The sequence below is a fragment of the Bombina bombina genome, chromosome 2 (assembly GCF_027579735.1).
Source record: "Bombina bombina isolate aBomBom1 chromosome 2, aBomBom1.pri, whole genome shotgun sequence".
NCBI lineage: Eukaryota > Metazoa > Chordata > Amphibia > Anura > Bombinatoridae > Bombina > Bombina bombina.
In genome coordinates this window covers 1,347,751,025-1,347,767,953 of record NC_069500.1, presented here as the reverse complement: position 1 = coordinate 1,347,767,953, position 16,929 = coordinate 1,347,751,025, and the positions used below count along the sequence as shown (strand labels likewise).

The following is a 16,929-nucleotide window of genomic DNA, read 5'->3' as shown; positions in this document are numbered from 1 at the left end:
TATTAATTCTAAATGACTACTTTACATACTAAAGTAGCAAAATAAAAAATTAAATATATTAATAATTCCTCATGCATGACTGGACATATTATACTGAGTATTTAAAGTGATTTAGTAAATAGGTATTTGGAAAATCTTCACAACGTTGACCTGGGGCACTGAAATGACAGAATATAATTATATATTTAAATAAAATACCACATTTATTCCTGTTCTACAATGAAGCAGCCAGTACTGTCACAGTTAAAGGGACAGTCTACACCAAAATTGTTATTGTTTAAAAAGATAGATAATACCTTTACTACCTATTCCCCAGCTTTGCACAACCAACCATTGTTATATTAATATACTTTATAACATTTAAACCTCTAAATTTCTGCCTGTTTCTAAGCCACTACAGACAGCCTCTTATCACATGCTTTTTTATTAGCTTTTCACAACAAGAGACTGCTAGTTCATGTGGGCCGTATAGATAACATTGTGCACGACACAGCACTAATTGGCTAAAAGGCAAGTCAATAGATAATAAATAGCCATGTTATGAGGCTTTGATACAAGGCAATCACAGAGGTAAAATGTGTATTAATATAAACATGTTGGCTGTGCAAAACTGGGGAATGGGCAATAAAGGGATTATCTATCTTTTTAAACAATACATTTTTTTGGAGCAGACTGTCCCTTTAATGCAGAGTAGAACTTGCACTACACCGCCTCCTCACCAACCCACTTACTGGAGCTTCAGTGACATCATCAGGACTCTAAACAGGAAGTGCTGAGAAGCTGAACATAGGAACAGGAGTGATAATAATAATAATAATGTGCCTATGAACAGGAATGCAGAAGGTAAGAGTGAGTGTTATAGCACAGCCTTACATAACCCATGTGTGAGTGATTATTGTGTGTTAGGCAGCTGCTGTATTCCTGGTCATAACCTCCAGTCATCAGAAAGCAACACAATACGCGAAGCAGCATGGAATCTCCACTGCAGGTCACACAGAACAGTTGTGCATTGTGTCTAATTAAAGTGTAACGTCTGCAGTGATGTGTGTTTTAGATTATATAGGTGCTCAAAATCAAATACACACTGCAAGCGTATCTGTGGGACAATGGGTGAGGTTTCCTTATGTTTACTAAAGGTATTTACACTATCAACAGTGGGACTTCCAGTATTGATAGTGTAAATACTAGGCTTGTGGTCCAGCTCTTAAAATTTGGGGTTTCTTAGTAACCGGTAATCAGGAATCACCTCCCGTTATTGCAACCCAGAGCTGATCCCATTTTATGTTGGCAATGCGATCGGTGGTGTAGCGGGAGCGCGGGCGGTCACGCAAAAGGGGGGGGGGGGTTGACGTGAGCGCGCAGGGATCGGTGCAGTGTACGAGTCACGCATGCACACAAGGATACCATAGTGTAATTCGTGAGCCTCTGACTATGGGGAATGGGAATAAAAACTGCACATGGCGTGTTTATATTTAGTGCTATAATTTTCTTCATATTGCTGAAGGCATCCGTACAGTCTGTCATATAACATTCATATGTATTTATATGTCAATAGTGGGGAGCTTATTCCGTTTTATGCTGGCAATGCGAGCTGGGGACCTGGGGTATAGTGGGAGCCGTGTACGAGCACGCATGCGCACAAGAATACCACAGTGCAATTAGCGATCCATTTATATATATATATATATATATATATATATATATATATATATATATATATATATATATATATGCAATGTTATTGGCTTTAGCTCACATAATTGCATTTTGTTGAATCAATATTATAATTCTAATAATAAACTTGATGCCTGTGCAGATACATTGATTACGTCCTCACCTAAGACCTTGGCTATTTACCTCAGTATGATTTTGATTGATAAATTCTGCCCATTTGCTGGTATGGTGTTGGGGCTAAAGTTTGTGCATTTATTGTGTTGGGGCTAAAATTTGTGCTTTTATTGTAGCCCCAGACCATACCAGCAAATGTGCACAATTTGTCAGACCCTTTAAGTGCTTTTGCACAGGCAGGTGAGAAAAAAATAAATAAATAATGGGAGCTGGGGGTATATTTGAAAGGGAATAAAAAAAAAAAGAAGCAATTTATTATGATTATATATTAAAATGTTTTAAAATACAGTTTAATATAGCAAATAATGTATGGTTGACACTATATAACTTATTTTTGCAAGAAGTCCTCGGGATTTCACATGAATGTAAACAATGTCAGAGATATTTAATACACAGGTATAAACAATCCCCTTATGTTAAAGCAGAGCTTTCCAAACTTTTCATGTTGGTGACACACTTTTTAGACCTACATCATTTCGCGACACAGTAATTAATTCTGAGGTTAAACTAACTTGTTTTAAGAGATACGGACACATACTTACTATTTTAATGGGATGTATGAGGTTGATGGGATGAACACAATTTCTGAATATTTGGTGGAATATTGGATAAAGACACTCACATTTCATCATCAAGCATTTTTAAGTTTCCACTTCCTATCCTTATATCAAGAGCAGGAGCAGCAATGCGCTACTGGGTGCTAGTTGCAAAAAAAACCCCTCTGACTTCAGCTCAGCGTTTAAGCTGCCGCCCTCAGAGCTCGGTGAGTCCGATTGACTACTGCCCACGCTGCAAACACACTGCTGTCCCACTCAATGACTACACATGCAGTCACGAGCCAATTAAGCAGACTACACGTGCAGTCAGGAGCCAATGTGCCGCCAAAACCGCCAATGGGAATAGTTTCAGTTCCCACTGAGCTGTGCCAATTGGTTAAGATGATCTGTGACCCACAAGGTATCAATCATGTGTCAACCATGTGATATGCGTAGCAGGCAGGCGAAAGTCAGAAACCAAAAAAATAGATAAATTTAAAAAAATTTGTGCTGAAGCAGGGACACACCTACACACTGCTGCCGACACACTAGTGTGTCCCGACACACAGTTTGGAAAGCACTGTGTTAAAGGGGCTTAACATATGGTACAGCTCTTTTACAAGGAGCATATGAATATACATAATATGATACAACAAAATGAGTTATAATGGCCTTGCTGTTAGGTATTTTCTAGTGTAAAGCAAGTATAAGATCTGCAAAATAGAAATTGAATCATAATCTTAAATAGTTCTGTACAAAGGAAATAATTACTAACCTGTATGTGCTACATTTTCTTAACAAATCACACCAGTACATTTTTGCATTAGAATGTATCACACCAGTACATTTTTGCATTAGAATCTATCACACCAGTACATGTTTGCATTAGAATCTATCACACCAGTACATTTTTGCATTAGAATCTATCACACCATTACATGTTTGCATTAGAATCTATCACACCAGTACATTTTTGCATTAGAATCTATCACACCATTACATGTTTGCATTAGAATCTATCACACCAGTACATTTTTGCATTAGAATGTATCACACCAGTACATTTTTGCATTAGAATCTATCACACCATTACATGTTTGCATTAGAATCTATCACACCAGTACATGTTTGCATTAGAATCTATCACACCAGTACATGTTTGCATTAGAATCTATCACACCATTACATGTTTGCATTAGAATGTATCTCACCGAGGAATTCGTTCCTTAATAAGAACAACCAAACTGATTTCCGGTCCGAGGGCGGAGCTTAACAGCAGCATGCTCCATGTCGGCGTTCCGACCTAGTGACTACAATCACTGCCCCTACTCATTGCCTCATAGCCCCGACTCAAGAGGGGTTCAGTAGGGCTGAAATTTGGCTGTATGACAGCCTGAGGAGGAAATCTCAGAGGCCGCTTAGGCCGGCGGTAGAACCGCCACTTCACACTTCTTTTACAAGTCCAGGAGTTTCCAGCGTGCCCTGGTGCAGAATTGCGTCGTAAGCATACAGAGGGGATTGTACCCGCAACCTACCTTCATACGCAAGCCGCCTGCTTGCCGGGGATAGAGGAGCCTGTCCGCATAATCCGGAACCCAGAGAAGCTGCAGGGGGAGGTGCTGAAGGCGTGCGGAGGGATCCGGATGCTAAGCACCCCCACCACAGTGGCAAACTCAGTGGAGCTCCCACGATGTGGGGAGCACTGTTGTTCCGGAGCAGACGGTGAATTCACGGACGAGAGATAAGGAGGCATCCCAATCCTACCCGGCAACCACACACTGGTAAGCCCTGATGGGTACTATTTAAAGAACTGTGCTGTCTTGTCCCTGCAGAGATTGTATGCATACGACACGGGCTGAGCTGTTTGGCTGTAAGGTATTGCCGGGCGAAATAGTCCAGGTCTGAGCTGTGGACGGCTTAACAGGAGTACACGGGATATTTGGGACTGGGTCCCTAATCATTTGTTCCACTCTCTTGAGGATTGCTATGTTAGCCCTGTGTTTGTTACTGTGAGGAGGGAGAGAGCAGAGAAAAGAAAAGAGAGAAGGACTTGTGCTGGAGCTAAAGGCTTACATGGGATCATTTTTTTTCCAGAGATTGTATATCTAGTAAACAGTGATCATGTTAAGCCTGTCTGTGCTACCGTAAGGAAAGAAGGGAAAAAAGGGCTTATGCTGAAGCTATAGGCATATTTGTGATCCTTTTTCTCCCCAGAGACTAAACATCTAGCAAGCAGTGAGCATGTCAAGTCTGACTGTGTTACCGTAAGGAAGGGAAGAAAGGAAAAAGAGAAAAAGGGCTTGTGCTAAAGTTATAGGCATATGTGTGACTTTCTTTTCATTTTTTCTGTTTCCAGAGACTGAACTTTTAGCAAACAGTGATTAACATTGTGTTCCCCAGGGCTTGTTGGTAAGAGGTTCAGAGCCCAAAAGAATTGTGGTAGTTGCATGAGTTTTGTTATACTGCCAAGTACCCACATATAGCAATATTATAAGAAAAGTTACCTGAGAGAATTTTTTTTTTTTTTTTTTTTTACTGCATTAATGTTTGTTTTTTGTTCATAAGCTTCAAAGAACAAAAAAAAAAAAAAAAAGGAGGGAAAGAAAGAAAAAAAGAACTTAATGTAAAGTGGGTCATTACTGTGTTTGAAGGCTAAATATTGTTTTCTACCCCAATACTCTGATAAATGTGTTTCTCGCTCTTAATTTCAACTTAGACCAGTATATGGTTAGATCATGGTCAGATTTAACTGTAATTATGTTTTTAAGCGAACAAAAGTACCAGATTATTGATAATAGAATTGGAGGAGCTGAGCTGGTATCCTGACCGTTTTTTTTTTTTTTCTTTTTTCTGAGTTTAGTGAACGTTAAATTGGGCATAGGCCCTCAGCACTTTTTCACCAGTGGGTCCTTGACCCCCTGATTATTATTTTGTTTATTTATTGTTTTTTCCCTTTTGATATAGAGGCAGCTATCTGCCACCAAATGCACAGACAAATTTCCCACTTATATAATCACACTCTTTTGATTTTTTTTGCACTCACATAGGAGAAAGGTTTTTCCTCGCTGGATCTAGGGGTCCTCTACCCCAGTGTTTTGATTATTCACAATTATTTTCACATCAAAAGCCAGACCCTAGCTTAGTAGTGCGGGGTACTGGCCAGACATATTTTCTATTTTTTGTATTGCACTTAATGGATAAGTTTGTGTCACAGGTGAGAGCTAATTCACCTAAGATGCCTGTGAAGCCCAAGGATAAAAAAGCCAAAACGGCAGATACCAGTATCGATGGGGTGGCGGACATTGTGCCGTCGGTCATCGATACTCAGGTATTGATTGGACAGCTTTCAGCTATGTTTTCCCCCCAATTTGAGGTAATCAAAAAGGAATTAGGTACTATAGTTACAGAAATAGGGGTACTCTCTTCAGAGGTTAAACAATTCTCAGCGAGAATGGTCGAAGCCGAGAATAGAATCTCTTTATTGGAAGATCAGGCAAATAGCTTTAAGGTAGCCTCCCAGAAACAACAGGCCAAAATAGACAGTATGCAATTGCGCCTGGAGGATCTCGAAGATCGCTCCAGACGCAATAACATCAGGATTATAGGCCTGCCTGAATTATCTGAATTTGATGACATAAGTAAATTAATGTCTGTTACGTTACCACAGGCCCTGGGTATGCCAACTCAATCCCTACCTCTAATAATTGAAAGGGCGCACAGGGTGGGCCCGAAGAGAGTGGCAGAGAATGGGTTTGCAAGACCTAGAATGGCTATATGCAAGTTTTTAAAATTTCAGGATAAAGTGGACATACTAAAATGGTTCAAAAAAACTGACCCTCCAATATTCGGCAACAGTAAAATCCTCTTGTTTCAGGATTTCTCTTCTGAGACTTCCTCCAGGAGGAAAGGGATGGCCCCATATTGCACCCAGCTCATAAATAAAGGTTTAAAAGCGAGACTACTTTATCCAGCTAGAATTGTAGTGGAGGATAAGGGAACAAGACACTCGTTCAGTGAAATTAACATGGTTAAAGATTTTATCAAGGCATACGGAGGCATATCAGATCAAACTCATAATCCGACCAGCAGAGCTCTGGCGGATTAGTGGGCTCTATATTACAGTTTAGGTATCCAGCTTGGTCAGAGTATGCATGAAGGATAATGGAAAAAAAGCTTATTTTGTTAATTATGATTATTGATAAGTCTGGACTTATTTATTTTAAAATCTTTCCTGTTTTTGTTGTTTTTTTTTTTTTTTTTCTATTTTTTTCTCTCTTCCCTCTCTCTTCTCTATTTCCCCTGTTTTTTGATAGGGCGTATAGCAAAGGATGATGGCAGAAGGAGTTAAGATACTATCCTGGAATGTGGGGGGAATCTCTTCCCCGGTTAAACGTAAATTAATCATTAAAACTTTGGCTAAACATAAACCGGACCTAGTCTTTTTACAGGAAACGCACCTCAACGAGCTAGAGGCTGCCAAGCTTAAGATTAAATGGGTAGGAGAGGTTATCACCTCTTCAGGTCTTAGTAAAAAAGCGGGAGTGGTAGTTTTAATCCATAAAGAGCTTGAATACAAGATTATTAAAACTGAAATCGATCCCTCTGCTAGATATATTTTACTCCAAATCAGTATTATGAATACAAGATTCATATTTTGTAATATCTATGCCCCTAACCAATTTTCGGCAGAATTTTGGAGGAAAATCCAAAGTAAGTTATACCCGTTTAAAGGGGAAAATCTTGTGTTGTGTGGAGATTTTAACACGACCCTATACCCAGAATTAGACCGATTCTCCAAGAAAAATATGTCTCTATATAAAAAAAATGCCAAATTTTTTAAAAACTTCTGCTTCAAATTAAATCTGGTTGATATATGGCGCATCCAAAACCCGAATCTTCAGGTTTTTACGTGCGAGTCCAAAGCCCATAGGACCTTTTCTAGGATAGATCTGTTCTTAGTCTCGGAACCTCTATCTGTTTGGAAACTGGAGACGGAGATTGCAGAAATTCTGGTCTCGGACCACGCAATTATTTCACTCTATTTTCCCCCGAATGGTAGGAGTAAATCCAGTAAAGCTATATTTTGCTTCCCTAGGTTCCTTTATTCTGATTCCAGATTTTGTTCCTGGATGAAACAGAAATGGTTAGAATATGGTAGGTTCAATGTTAATTATAGGAATAAAGTAGAAATATTTTGGGAGGCGGCAAAAGCCGTTTTTCGGGGGGAGATCACGGCATACACAAAACGATGAGACAAGAAGATTAAGGATAGAGAATTCCAAATCTCCAATAAGGTAAAGAATGCTTTTAGGAGAGTTCAGAATGATCCTTCCTCGACTAATTGGGAAATATATTTGGGATTTAGAAAGGAGAGAGACCTTTTTCTAAAGCAAAAATCTCAGGTAGAGGAATTAAAAATAAATCGATATTATAGAGGGTTTCATGGGTCCTCTGCAAAACATCTAGCGAGGCTCACTAAAAGCAGGAAAAAAAAAAATCTTATTCCAGCTATTAAATGTCGGGACTCTAGATATACTAATTCCAAAGACATTGAGGGAGTATTTTTTAATTACTATCAACAGTTATATGCATCTGTTAATATAAATCATGCAGAGCAAGAGGCTTTCTGGTCCAAGATTCAACTACCAATAATACAATCTGAAGAATTGGCTGCATTGAATGACCCCATTTCTCGTACAGAGATTGGTAATGTAATTGACCAATTGAAATTGAATAAGGCTGCAGGCCCAGACGGGTTTCCTGCAGAATTTTATAAGTGTCTAAAGGAAGAGCTGCTCTCGATACTGGAAGATCTATTTAATATCTATTATGCTTCTGATAATCCAATCTCTTCATATTTTTCTGCTGCAAACATCTCATTGATTCTGAAAAAAGGCAAAGATTCGGAAGATTTAGCCTCTTACAGGCCAATTTCGGTGTTAAACACCGACTATAAGATCCTTGCCGCTATTATAGCGGCAAGATTATCTCGTTGTCTACAGAATCTTATACATCCTGACCAGTCGGGGTTTATGACTGCTAGGAACCCAATTAAGAACTTCTGCAAAGTCACTTCCTTTTTGGATTATGCTTGGAATATTGACCAAGGTCATAAAAATTTGTCTTTACAAAATAGTGCGGTACTCACGTTAGATGCTACTAAAGCATTCAATTCTATTATATGGGAGCACCTATTTCGATCACTTGAAAGGTTTGGGTTTAAGGGAAACTTTGTCCAGTTTGTAAATAGAATTTATACTAAACCTATGTCCTACCTACTGATAAATGGGGAGCGCTCTTCCCAGATAATGTTGCAACGGGGCACTAGACAAGGTTGTCCGTTATCCCCATTATTGTTTAACCTGGCGTTGGAACCATTCGCAATCAGATTAAGGGATAGTTTACAGGGGATTCCCCTTGGCTCTCAACGGTTAAAAGTGTTGTTATATGCTGATGATATACTGGTTTTTCTGGAGGATATTCACCAATCTATCCCAATCTTACTGCAACTTCTTGAAGAATTTAGTGCATTTTCAGGATACCAGGTCAACTTGGAAAAAAGTGAATTGATGTGCCTAGGTAAATTGACTTGTCCCACTGTCAAAACTCCATTCAAAATGGTGAATGCCATTAAATATCTTGGCCTGGTTCTGCATAAGAATCCCAAATTTTGGTATTCGGCAAATTATTTGCCCCTGTTTCAAAAAATCAAATTAGATCTTCATTTATGGGCCTCATTTCCTTTGGCTTTAACGGCAAGGGTGAACCTGATTAAAACAATTATCTTTCCTCGTCTTCTCTATCCACTCCAAAATCTTCCTATATTCATCTTGAATAAGGACATTAGAAAATTGTACGGATTTATTTCGAAATTTTTATGGAAGGACAAAAAACCCCGTATCGCTTTGGCTAGATTAATGCAGAAGTCATCTACAGGGGGCTTATCTCTCCCTGATGTCAAGCTATACAATATAGCTACGTTAATTAAATTTGCTTGTGACTGGATCACAGAGGCCAATATAGTTTCCTCTATTGAGGAAGAGACTTCGTTAATATATCCTTTTGCCTTAAAGGCTATTCTTCACTGTAAACCACAACAGTTACCGTCTAACGTTGCCTCTCTCATATCATTTAAGAATATAGTAATAGCCTGGCACAAGTTTTGTAGTATGTTAAGCATTGATCCAACATATTCAGACTTCCTCCCTATTAGAGGTAATCCTCATTTTATCCCAGGTATCTATCAAAAAGTCTTTAAAGTATGGGCTGAAAGAGGGTTAAACCTGATAAAACAACTACTAGATGGAAATCACCAGATGTTTACAGCGGAATCTCTTTTTCAGCTATATGATCTTCCTAGATCTAATTTGTTTGCATACTTCCAGGTCAGACACTATATTTCTGCTCAAAATTGGCTTTTTCCTTTATCATTTGCCTGGTCGGAGGTTAGAGTACTCTTACAGAAATTTTCTGTAGGTGATACATCGATCTCATTAATGTATGATATTATGCTGTCTAAACAGAGTCAAGTATATCTGGATAAGATCTGCAACTTCTGGTCTCCTTATATCCCTGAGGTCAATCAGGAGAGTATCATACAGAGCTTTTCTATCTCTAAGAAATGTAAGGTCTCTATGGGCTGGAAAGAATCCCACATGAAGCTTATTAATAATTTCTACTTATATCCTCTGAAAATCGCTAAATTTTATCCAAACAGGTCAAGTAGCTGCCCTAGATGTTCATATGCTAGAGCTGACATGCTACACATGTTTTGGTTTTGCCCCAAAATCAATCAACTCTGGTCAAAAATCACCTTTTGGATTAACCAACATTTTAAAATATCTTTATCTCTGAAGTTACGAGATATTATCTTGTTGATATCTCCATTAAATATTAGTGATAGCCACTGGACAGGGGTTGTCAATACCATTATATTAACGGTTAGACATCTGATATTAAAATATTGGATAGTTAAGAGAGTGCCAGGGTTTGTAGAGATTATTAGGTCAATACAGGAGCAAATAGTGTTTGAATCTTACCATTTGCAGGATGCTTCAGATAAGAGAATCAAGAACTTTTTATTAGGATGGTGTCCAGCCATCAAGTCATTCCCCCTGCCCATACAAAAACAGATACTCTTTCCATTCTTATTATCTATCAGCTTTGCAGAACTAGTATTAGGAGGCCTGTTTCCTTCTTCCTGGATAATTAATGATGGGGGAGCAATTTAGTCCAACCCAAGGGTTTCTCTTTTTCCCTTTCCCTTTTTTTTTTTTTTTTTTTTCTTTTCTTTAGCGTTGTTGTTTCTTTTTTATCTGCTGTATCACACAGGTCAGTGTGATTCAAAGGGGGGGGGGGTAAAATTAGAAAAACTTGTGGAAATCACAGCGAAGATGATGTCATGTTATATTTAGTCCTATTCCAATTTTTGTACAAGAGATTTCTTGTTCGTTTTTCTTTATTATATTATTGTTTAAACGCTGAATTTCTGATGGATAGTGTCTATGTATTACTGTATAATCATGTTTGTGATTTCCAAATAAACATTATATTCAAAAAAAAAGAATGTATCTCACCAGTACATGTTTGCATTAGAATGTATCTCACCAGTACATGTTTGCATTAGAATGTATCTCACCAGTACATGTTTGCATTAGAATGTATCTCACCAGTACATGTTTGCATTAGAATGTATCACACCAGTACATTTTTGCATTAGAATGTCTCTTTTAAGGGGGCTGCTGAAGACATACATTTGAGGTCATATTTGGTTAATCATACGAACAAATAAGTAAAAAAAAAGTTTTACATTTGTTACCTGTAATGATGTTTCAGAATACAGGAATAAGATCATGACTTTACATGATATTGCATTGGGACTTGGTAAAAAAAAAAAACCAACAACCTGTAAAGGGTTGAAAAAACCCATTAGAAGTAAGGATAGAAGGTAAAGAGGTGACTTGATGGAAACCTTCAAATACATAATAAAGTAGCAGTACATTTTTGCATTAGAATGTATCACACTAGTACATTTTTGCATTAGAATGTATCACACCAGTACATTTTTGCATTAGAATGTATCACACTAGTACATTTTTGCATTAGAATGTATCACACTAGTACATTTTTGCATTAGAATGTATCACACAAGTACATGTTTGCATTAGAATGTATCATACCAGTACATGTTTGCATTAAAATGTATCAAACCAGTAAATTTTTGCATTAGAATGTATCTCACCAGTACATTTTTGCATTAAAATGTATCAAACCAGTAAATTTTTGCATTAGAATGTATCACACAAGTATATGTTTGCATTAGAATGTATCATACCAGTACATGTTTGCATTAGAATGTATCATACCAGTACATGTTTGCATTAGAATGTATCTCACCAGTACATGTTTGCATTAGAATGTATCTCACCAGTACATGTTTGCATTAGAATGTATCACACCAGTACATTTTTGCATTAGAATGTCTATTTTAAGGGGGCTGCTGAAGACATACATTTGAGGTCATATTTGGTTAATCATACGGACAAATAAGTAAAAAAAAAGTTTTACATTTGTTACCTGTAATGATGTTTCAGAATACAGGAATAAGATCGTGACTTTACATGATATTGCATTGGGACTTGGTAAAAAAAAAAAAAAACAACAACCTGTAAAGGGTTGAAAAAACCCATGAGAAGTAAGGATAGAAGGTAAAGAGGTGACTTGATGGAAACCTTCAAATACATAATAAAGTAGCAGTACATTTTTGCATTAGAATGTATCTCACCAGTACATTTTTGCATTAGAATGTATCAAACAGTACATTTTTGCATTAGAATGTATCACACCAGTACATGTTTGCATTAGAATGTATCTCACCAGTACATTTTTTGCATTAGAATGTATCACACCAGTACATTTTTGCATTAGAATGTATCACACCAGTACATGTTTGCATTAGAATGTATCTCACCAGTACATTTTTGCATTAGAATGTATCACACCAGTACATTTTTGCATTAGAATGTATCTCACCAGTACATTTTTGCATTAGAATGTATCACACCAGTACATTTTTGCATTAGAATGTATCACACTAGTACATTTTTGCATTAGAATCTATCATACCAGTACATTTTTGCATTAGAATGTATCTCACCGGTACATTTTTGCATTAGAATGTATCACACCAGTACATTTTTGCATTAGAATCTATCACACCATTACATGTTTGCATTAGAATGTATCACACCAGTACATGTTTGAATTAGAATGTATCACACCAGTACATTTTTGCATTAGAATGTATCTCACCAGTACATGTTTGCATTAGAATGTATCACACCAGTATATTTTTGCATTAGAATGTATCACACCAGTACATGTTTGCATTAGAATGTATAACACCAGTACATTTTTGCATTAGAATGTCTCTTTTAAGGGGGCTGCTGAAGACATACATTTGAGGTCATATTTGGTTAATCATACGGACAAATAAGTAAAAAAAAAGTTTTACATTTGTTACCTGTAATGATGTTTCAGAATACAGGAATAAGATCGTGACTTTACATGATATTGCATTGGGACTTGGTAAAAAAAAAAAACAACAACCTGTAAAGGGTTGAAAAACCCCCTGAGAAGTAAGGATAGAAGGTAAAGAGGTGACATGATGGAAACCTTCAAATACATAATAAAGTAGTAGCATTTTCTACAAAAAAAAAAGAAATAACAAAACAAATCACAGATTCAGGAGAAATGTGACAAACTATTTTTTTTACAGAAAGGGTGATGGATTCATGGAATAAACTTCCAATACAGTTGGTAAACACAGGGATTGTAAAAGAATTAAAAAAATGCCTGTGACATGCATAAGGCTATCCTAAGAAAACAGTAAAAAATAATATGGGTAGACTTGATGGGCCTTTTGTCCTTATTTACCGTCAAAGTCTATGTTTCTATAGCACCTCCCCTTGCAAACAGTAAGCAGTGACCCTGCACCACCTACTGCCTTCCCACAAGCCTCTCTGACTGCACGGACATCTTAGTTCCAGGTTTCTTGGAAATGTTGTGATGAAGGGAGACCTCAGTATCCTAAAAACGTGTTACTGTATTCCCTAATAGGTATCACTTTTACTGTGCACTGCTTTTGATATTTGTTTGTAAAGGATTTATACTTCTTTCGATAATATATAAAATTGTAGGATGAATCAAATGGGTGTTCTAATTGTGCTATAACTTCTTTTCTTGCTATTTTTATGCTGCTTTTTTTTTTTTTTGTAACTTTCTGAGTAATGAATTTATTCCTTTTTGTACTTAGGAATATTAATGTGTAAGAAATGGACCAAAAGTTGACTGAATTAGTTGAATCCCTTACAACCTCTGGAGAGTCACAGCTTGATCAGGAGAAGCTAAAGGAGTTAAAGAAAATCTGCAAGTATGTCAATGTTTACAACATGATTTGTATTCAGTTGATCATTTCTTAAAAAAAGACAACACTTTAAAATTTATATCAGTACATAATTTTATCATTTTTATATGCCTTCAGAACAGGGCTTGACAGAGCCTTGGATAATCATTACTGTTAAAATTCTAACATTTTAGTATTTGGGACATACATCCTTGTATACAATAATATGCGTGCAGGTATGCTCAGGAGTAGAAATGTGTGTGCAGCACTTTATAGAAACAGTTTTACAAGAATGAGTTTATAAATGTTATACATTTGCAAATAGCAGCAGTGTTTGCTGCTATGTATTTTTGCAGATATGTGCAAATCCCTTAAAGGGATATTAAATATTATGAGATTGTAATATGAAATGTTTAACCCTTTTACTAGCGAGACTTTCAGACAAAAACTTGCCCAAAAGACCAGAGAATTTTTAGCATTTTTGCTATCACTCCATTTAAACAGAAATAGAGCGCTTTTTTTATTTACCTTTCAAAACTATATATATATTCTTTAAAGGGACACTGGACCCAAATTTCCTCTTTCATGATTCAGATAGAGCATGAAATTTTAAGCAACTTTCTAATTTACTCCTTTTATCAGTTTTCTTCGTTCTCTTGCTATCTTTATAGCGCTTGCTTATTGGAGGCTTACATTTACCCACCAATAAGCAAGTATAACCAAGGTTCTCAACCAAAAAAGGTTCCGGCTCCTATGCATTACATTCCTGCTTTTTAAATAAAGAAAGCAAGAAAACGAAGAAAAATTGATAATGGGAGTAAATTAGAAAGTTGCTTAAAATTGCATGCTCTATCTGAATCATGAAAAAAAAAAAAGGTTTTAGCGTCCCTTTTAAGTAGACAACCCAAAGTATTGATCTAGGCCAATTTTGGTATATTTAATGCCACCATTTCACTGCCAAATGCAATCAAATAATAAAAAAAGGTACTTTTTCACAAGCTTTGGATGTCTTACAGAAACTATTTACATACTGCTGCTTGTGCAATCATGGCACAAATGTTTGTAAAAGTTTCTCTGGGATCCCCTTTGTAGCAGACATATATGGCTTTGCCATTGCTTTTTGGTAGTTAAAAGGCCGTTAATTACAGCTGCGCATCACACTTTTATATTATTCGGGGCAATGAAGGGGTTAATTAGGTAGCTTAAAACTTTGGTTAATTTTAGTTTTAGTGTGAAGGTTAGCCTCCCACCTGACACTTCCTACCCCCTGATCCCTCCTAAACAGCTCTCTTTCCTCCCCCACCCCCCACTGGTAACCCCCATCTTAGGTACTGGCAGACAAAATATAAATATTTTCTGCAGCGTAGGATCCCTCCAACCACCCTGATCCCCCTCTAACTGATACCTGCCATCTTAGGTACTGGCAGCTGTCTTTTTTATTTTTATTTTATTTTTTACAATTTTTCTGTAGCGTAGTGTGTCCCCCACCCTCAATCTTTAGTTAATGGTCCCCCACACCTCCAGATCCACTTTTCTGTAGTGTAGCTGCCCCATCCTTCCCTGTCCCTTTTTGTTTTTTTTATTTCTGTAGCTTAGGGCCCCGCCCACCCGCCTCCCGCCCAAACCTCCCATCCACACCAACAGAAGATCGTTACAGACGGTGACACACACAGTGTCACCATCTGTAACGATCAGGCATTTCCCCTCATATGGAGGCGGAGCACCGATCGAGCTACGGCTCCATATGCGGCAGAGTGCTGTGGCTTCCTGAAGCTAGGATGTATATATTTATCCTGCAGGACGTATATATACGTCCATTTGGGTGAAAGGGTTCAAGGGAGATGGAACATGCAAATTTAAAATATTTTTTTAACAACACTAAAGGAAGCGCTGGTGAATAAATAGGAACTTGGTTAAACTTCCCTTATCATGAACCTGCTAACCAGTACTAATAAGTTGCTCAAAGCGTAGTATCACAATAGATGCTTTATATTTACAATATATACATTTATTATCTCAAGACACTTTTGTCAATATTCAAAAACAGATTAAAATAAATAAAAATAATTCAAAGCTTTGATACACAGAGCAATTAAAACAAGACAATCGAACAAACAAATCCTAAATGACATAGACATAAACTTAAAATTACCTGAGAAAGGAGGGTGATCCTCTGAAACGCGTTGCTTGATTATTGATCCTGTACACTTTGTCCTCAAGGAGCACCTGTAGTAACCAGTGTAGGAAAGGGAGCTGTAACGGTGTGCATCAAATTGTAAAAAGGCTAGAGTCAAGACGCTTGACAGCCGGTTACAAGATACCCCAGTTCCTCAGTCACTAAAAACCTATGTTGGGCATTGGATAAAGAACCCAGCAATATCGCTACTACGATTTGTGGAACCCCGTGGAGACTGGGACCTTTACAGAAAAAAGTATGAAAATATCCGGTGTAAGTACTTAATTACACCTTTTTTCAATTCCTTTACCGCCTGTATTGAGACCTTTCCGTCTCTTCTTGTTTTTAAACCTCACAAACTTTGGAAGCAATCTTACATAAACTCTGGAAAATTGCAAAGAAACTTTGAGTTCGATTAAGAGACATTTTTATGTATGTGTGGATGTTTTTATACGTTTCCTAGGTAATTCAAATGTACCTTAGGTAATTTTAAGTTTATGTCTGTCATTTAGGATTTGTTCGTTCGATTGTCTTGTTTTTATTGCTCTGTGTATCAAAGCTTTAAATTATTTTTATTTATTTTATTCTATCTGTGTTTGAATTTTGACAAAAGTGTCTTGAGGTAATAAATTTATATATTGTGTATATATAAAGCATCATATTGTGCTAGACCCGTACCCTGTTTTTTGCATAATTTAAAGTACTTTTCAATTTACTTCTATGATCAAATTTGATTAATTCTCTTGATATCCTTTGCTGAAGGGGCAACATGGCATTACTGGGAGCAAGCTAAACATATCTAGCCAGACAATGACAAGAGACAAATGTTTATAGCCACCAATCACCAGCTTTTTCCCACTAGTGTAGGATATGTACACATTCTTTTTCAACAAAGGATACCAAGAGACTAAAGTATATTTGAAAATAGAAGTTCATTTAAACGTGTCTTAAAATGACTTGCTCTA

At 37.1% G+C, this 16,929-nt stretch overlaps 1 protein-coding gene across 1 annotated transcript in view; it reads left to right on the top strand.

The window, feature by feature from the left end:
* The first annotated feature begins 741 nt into the window (after positions 1–741).
* The window catches only part of UVSSA (UV stimulated scaffold protein A), a 263,756-nt gene continuing 247,568 nt past the window's right edge, over positions 742–16,929 (top strand). Inside the window, exons 1-2 of the mRNA XM_053704239.1 lie at positions 742–843; positions 13,699–13,815. Coding sequence (XP_053560214.1) covers positions 13,718–13,815 — 98 coding nt within the window. The 5' untranslated portion in view covers positions 742–843; positions 13,699–13,717. The remainder of the gene's footprint in view (positions 844–13,698; positions 13,816–16,929) is intronic.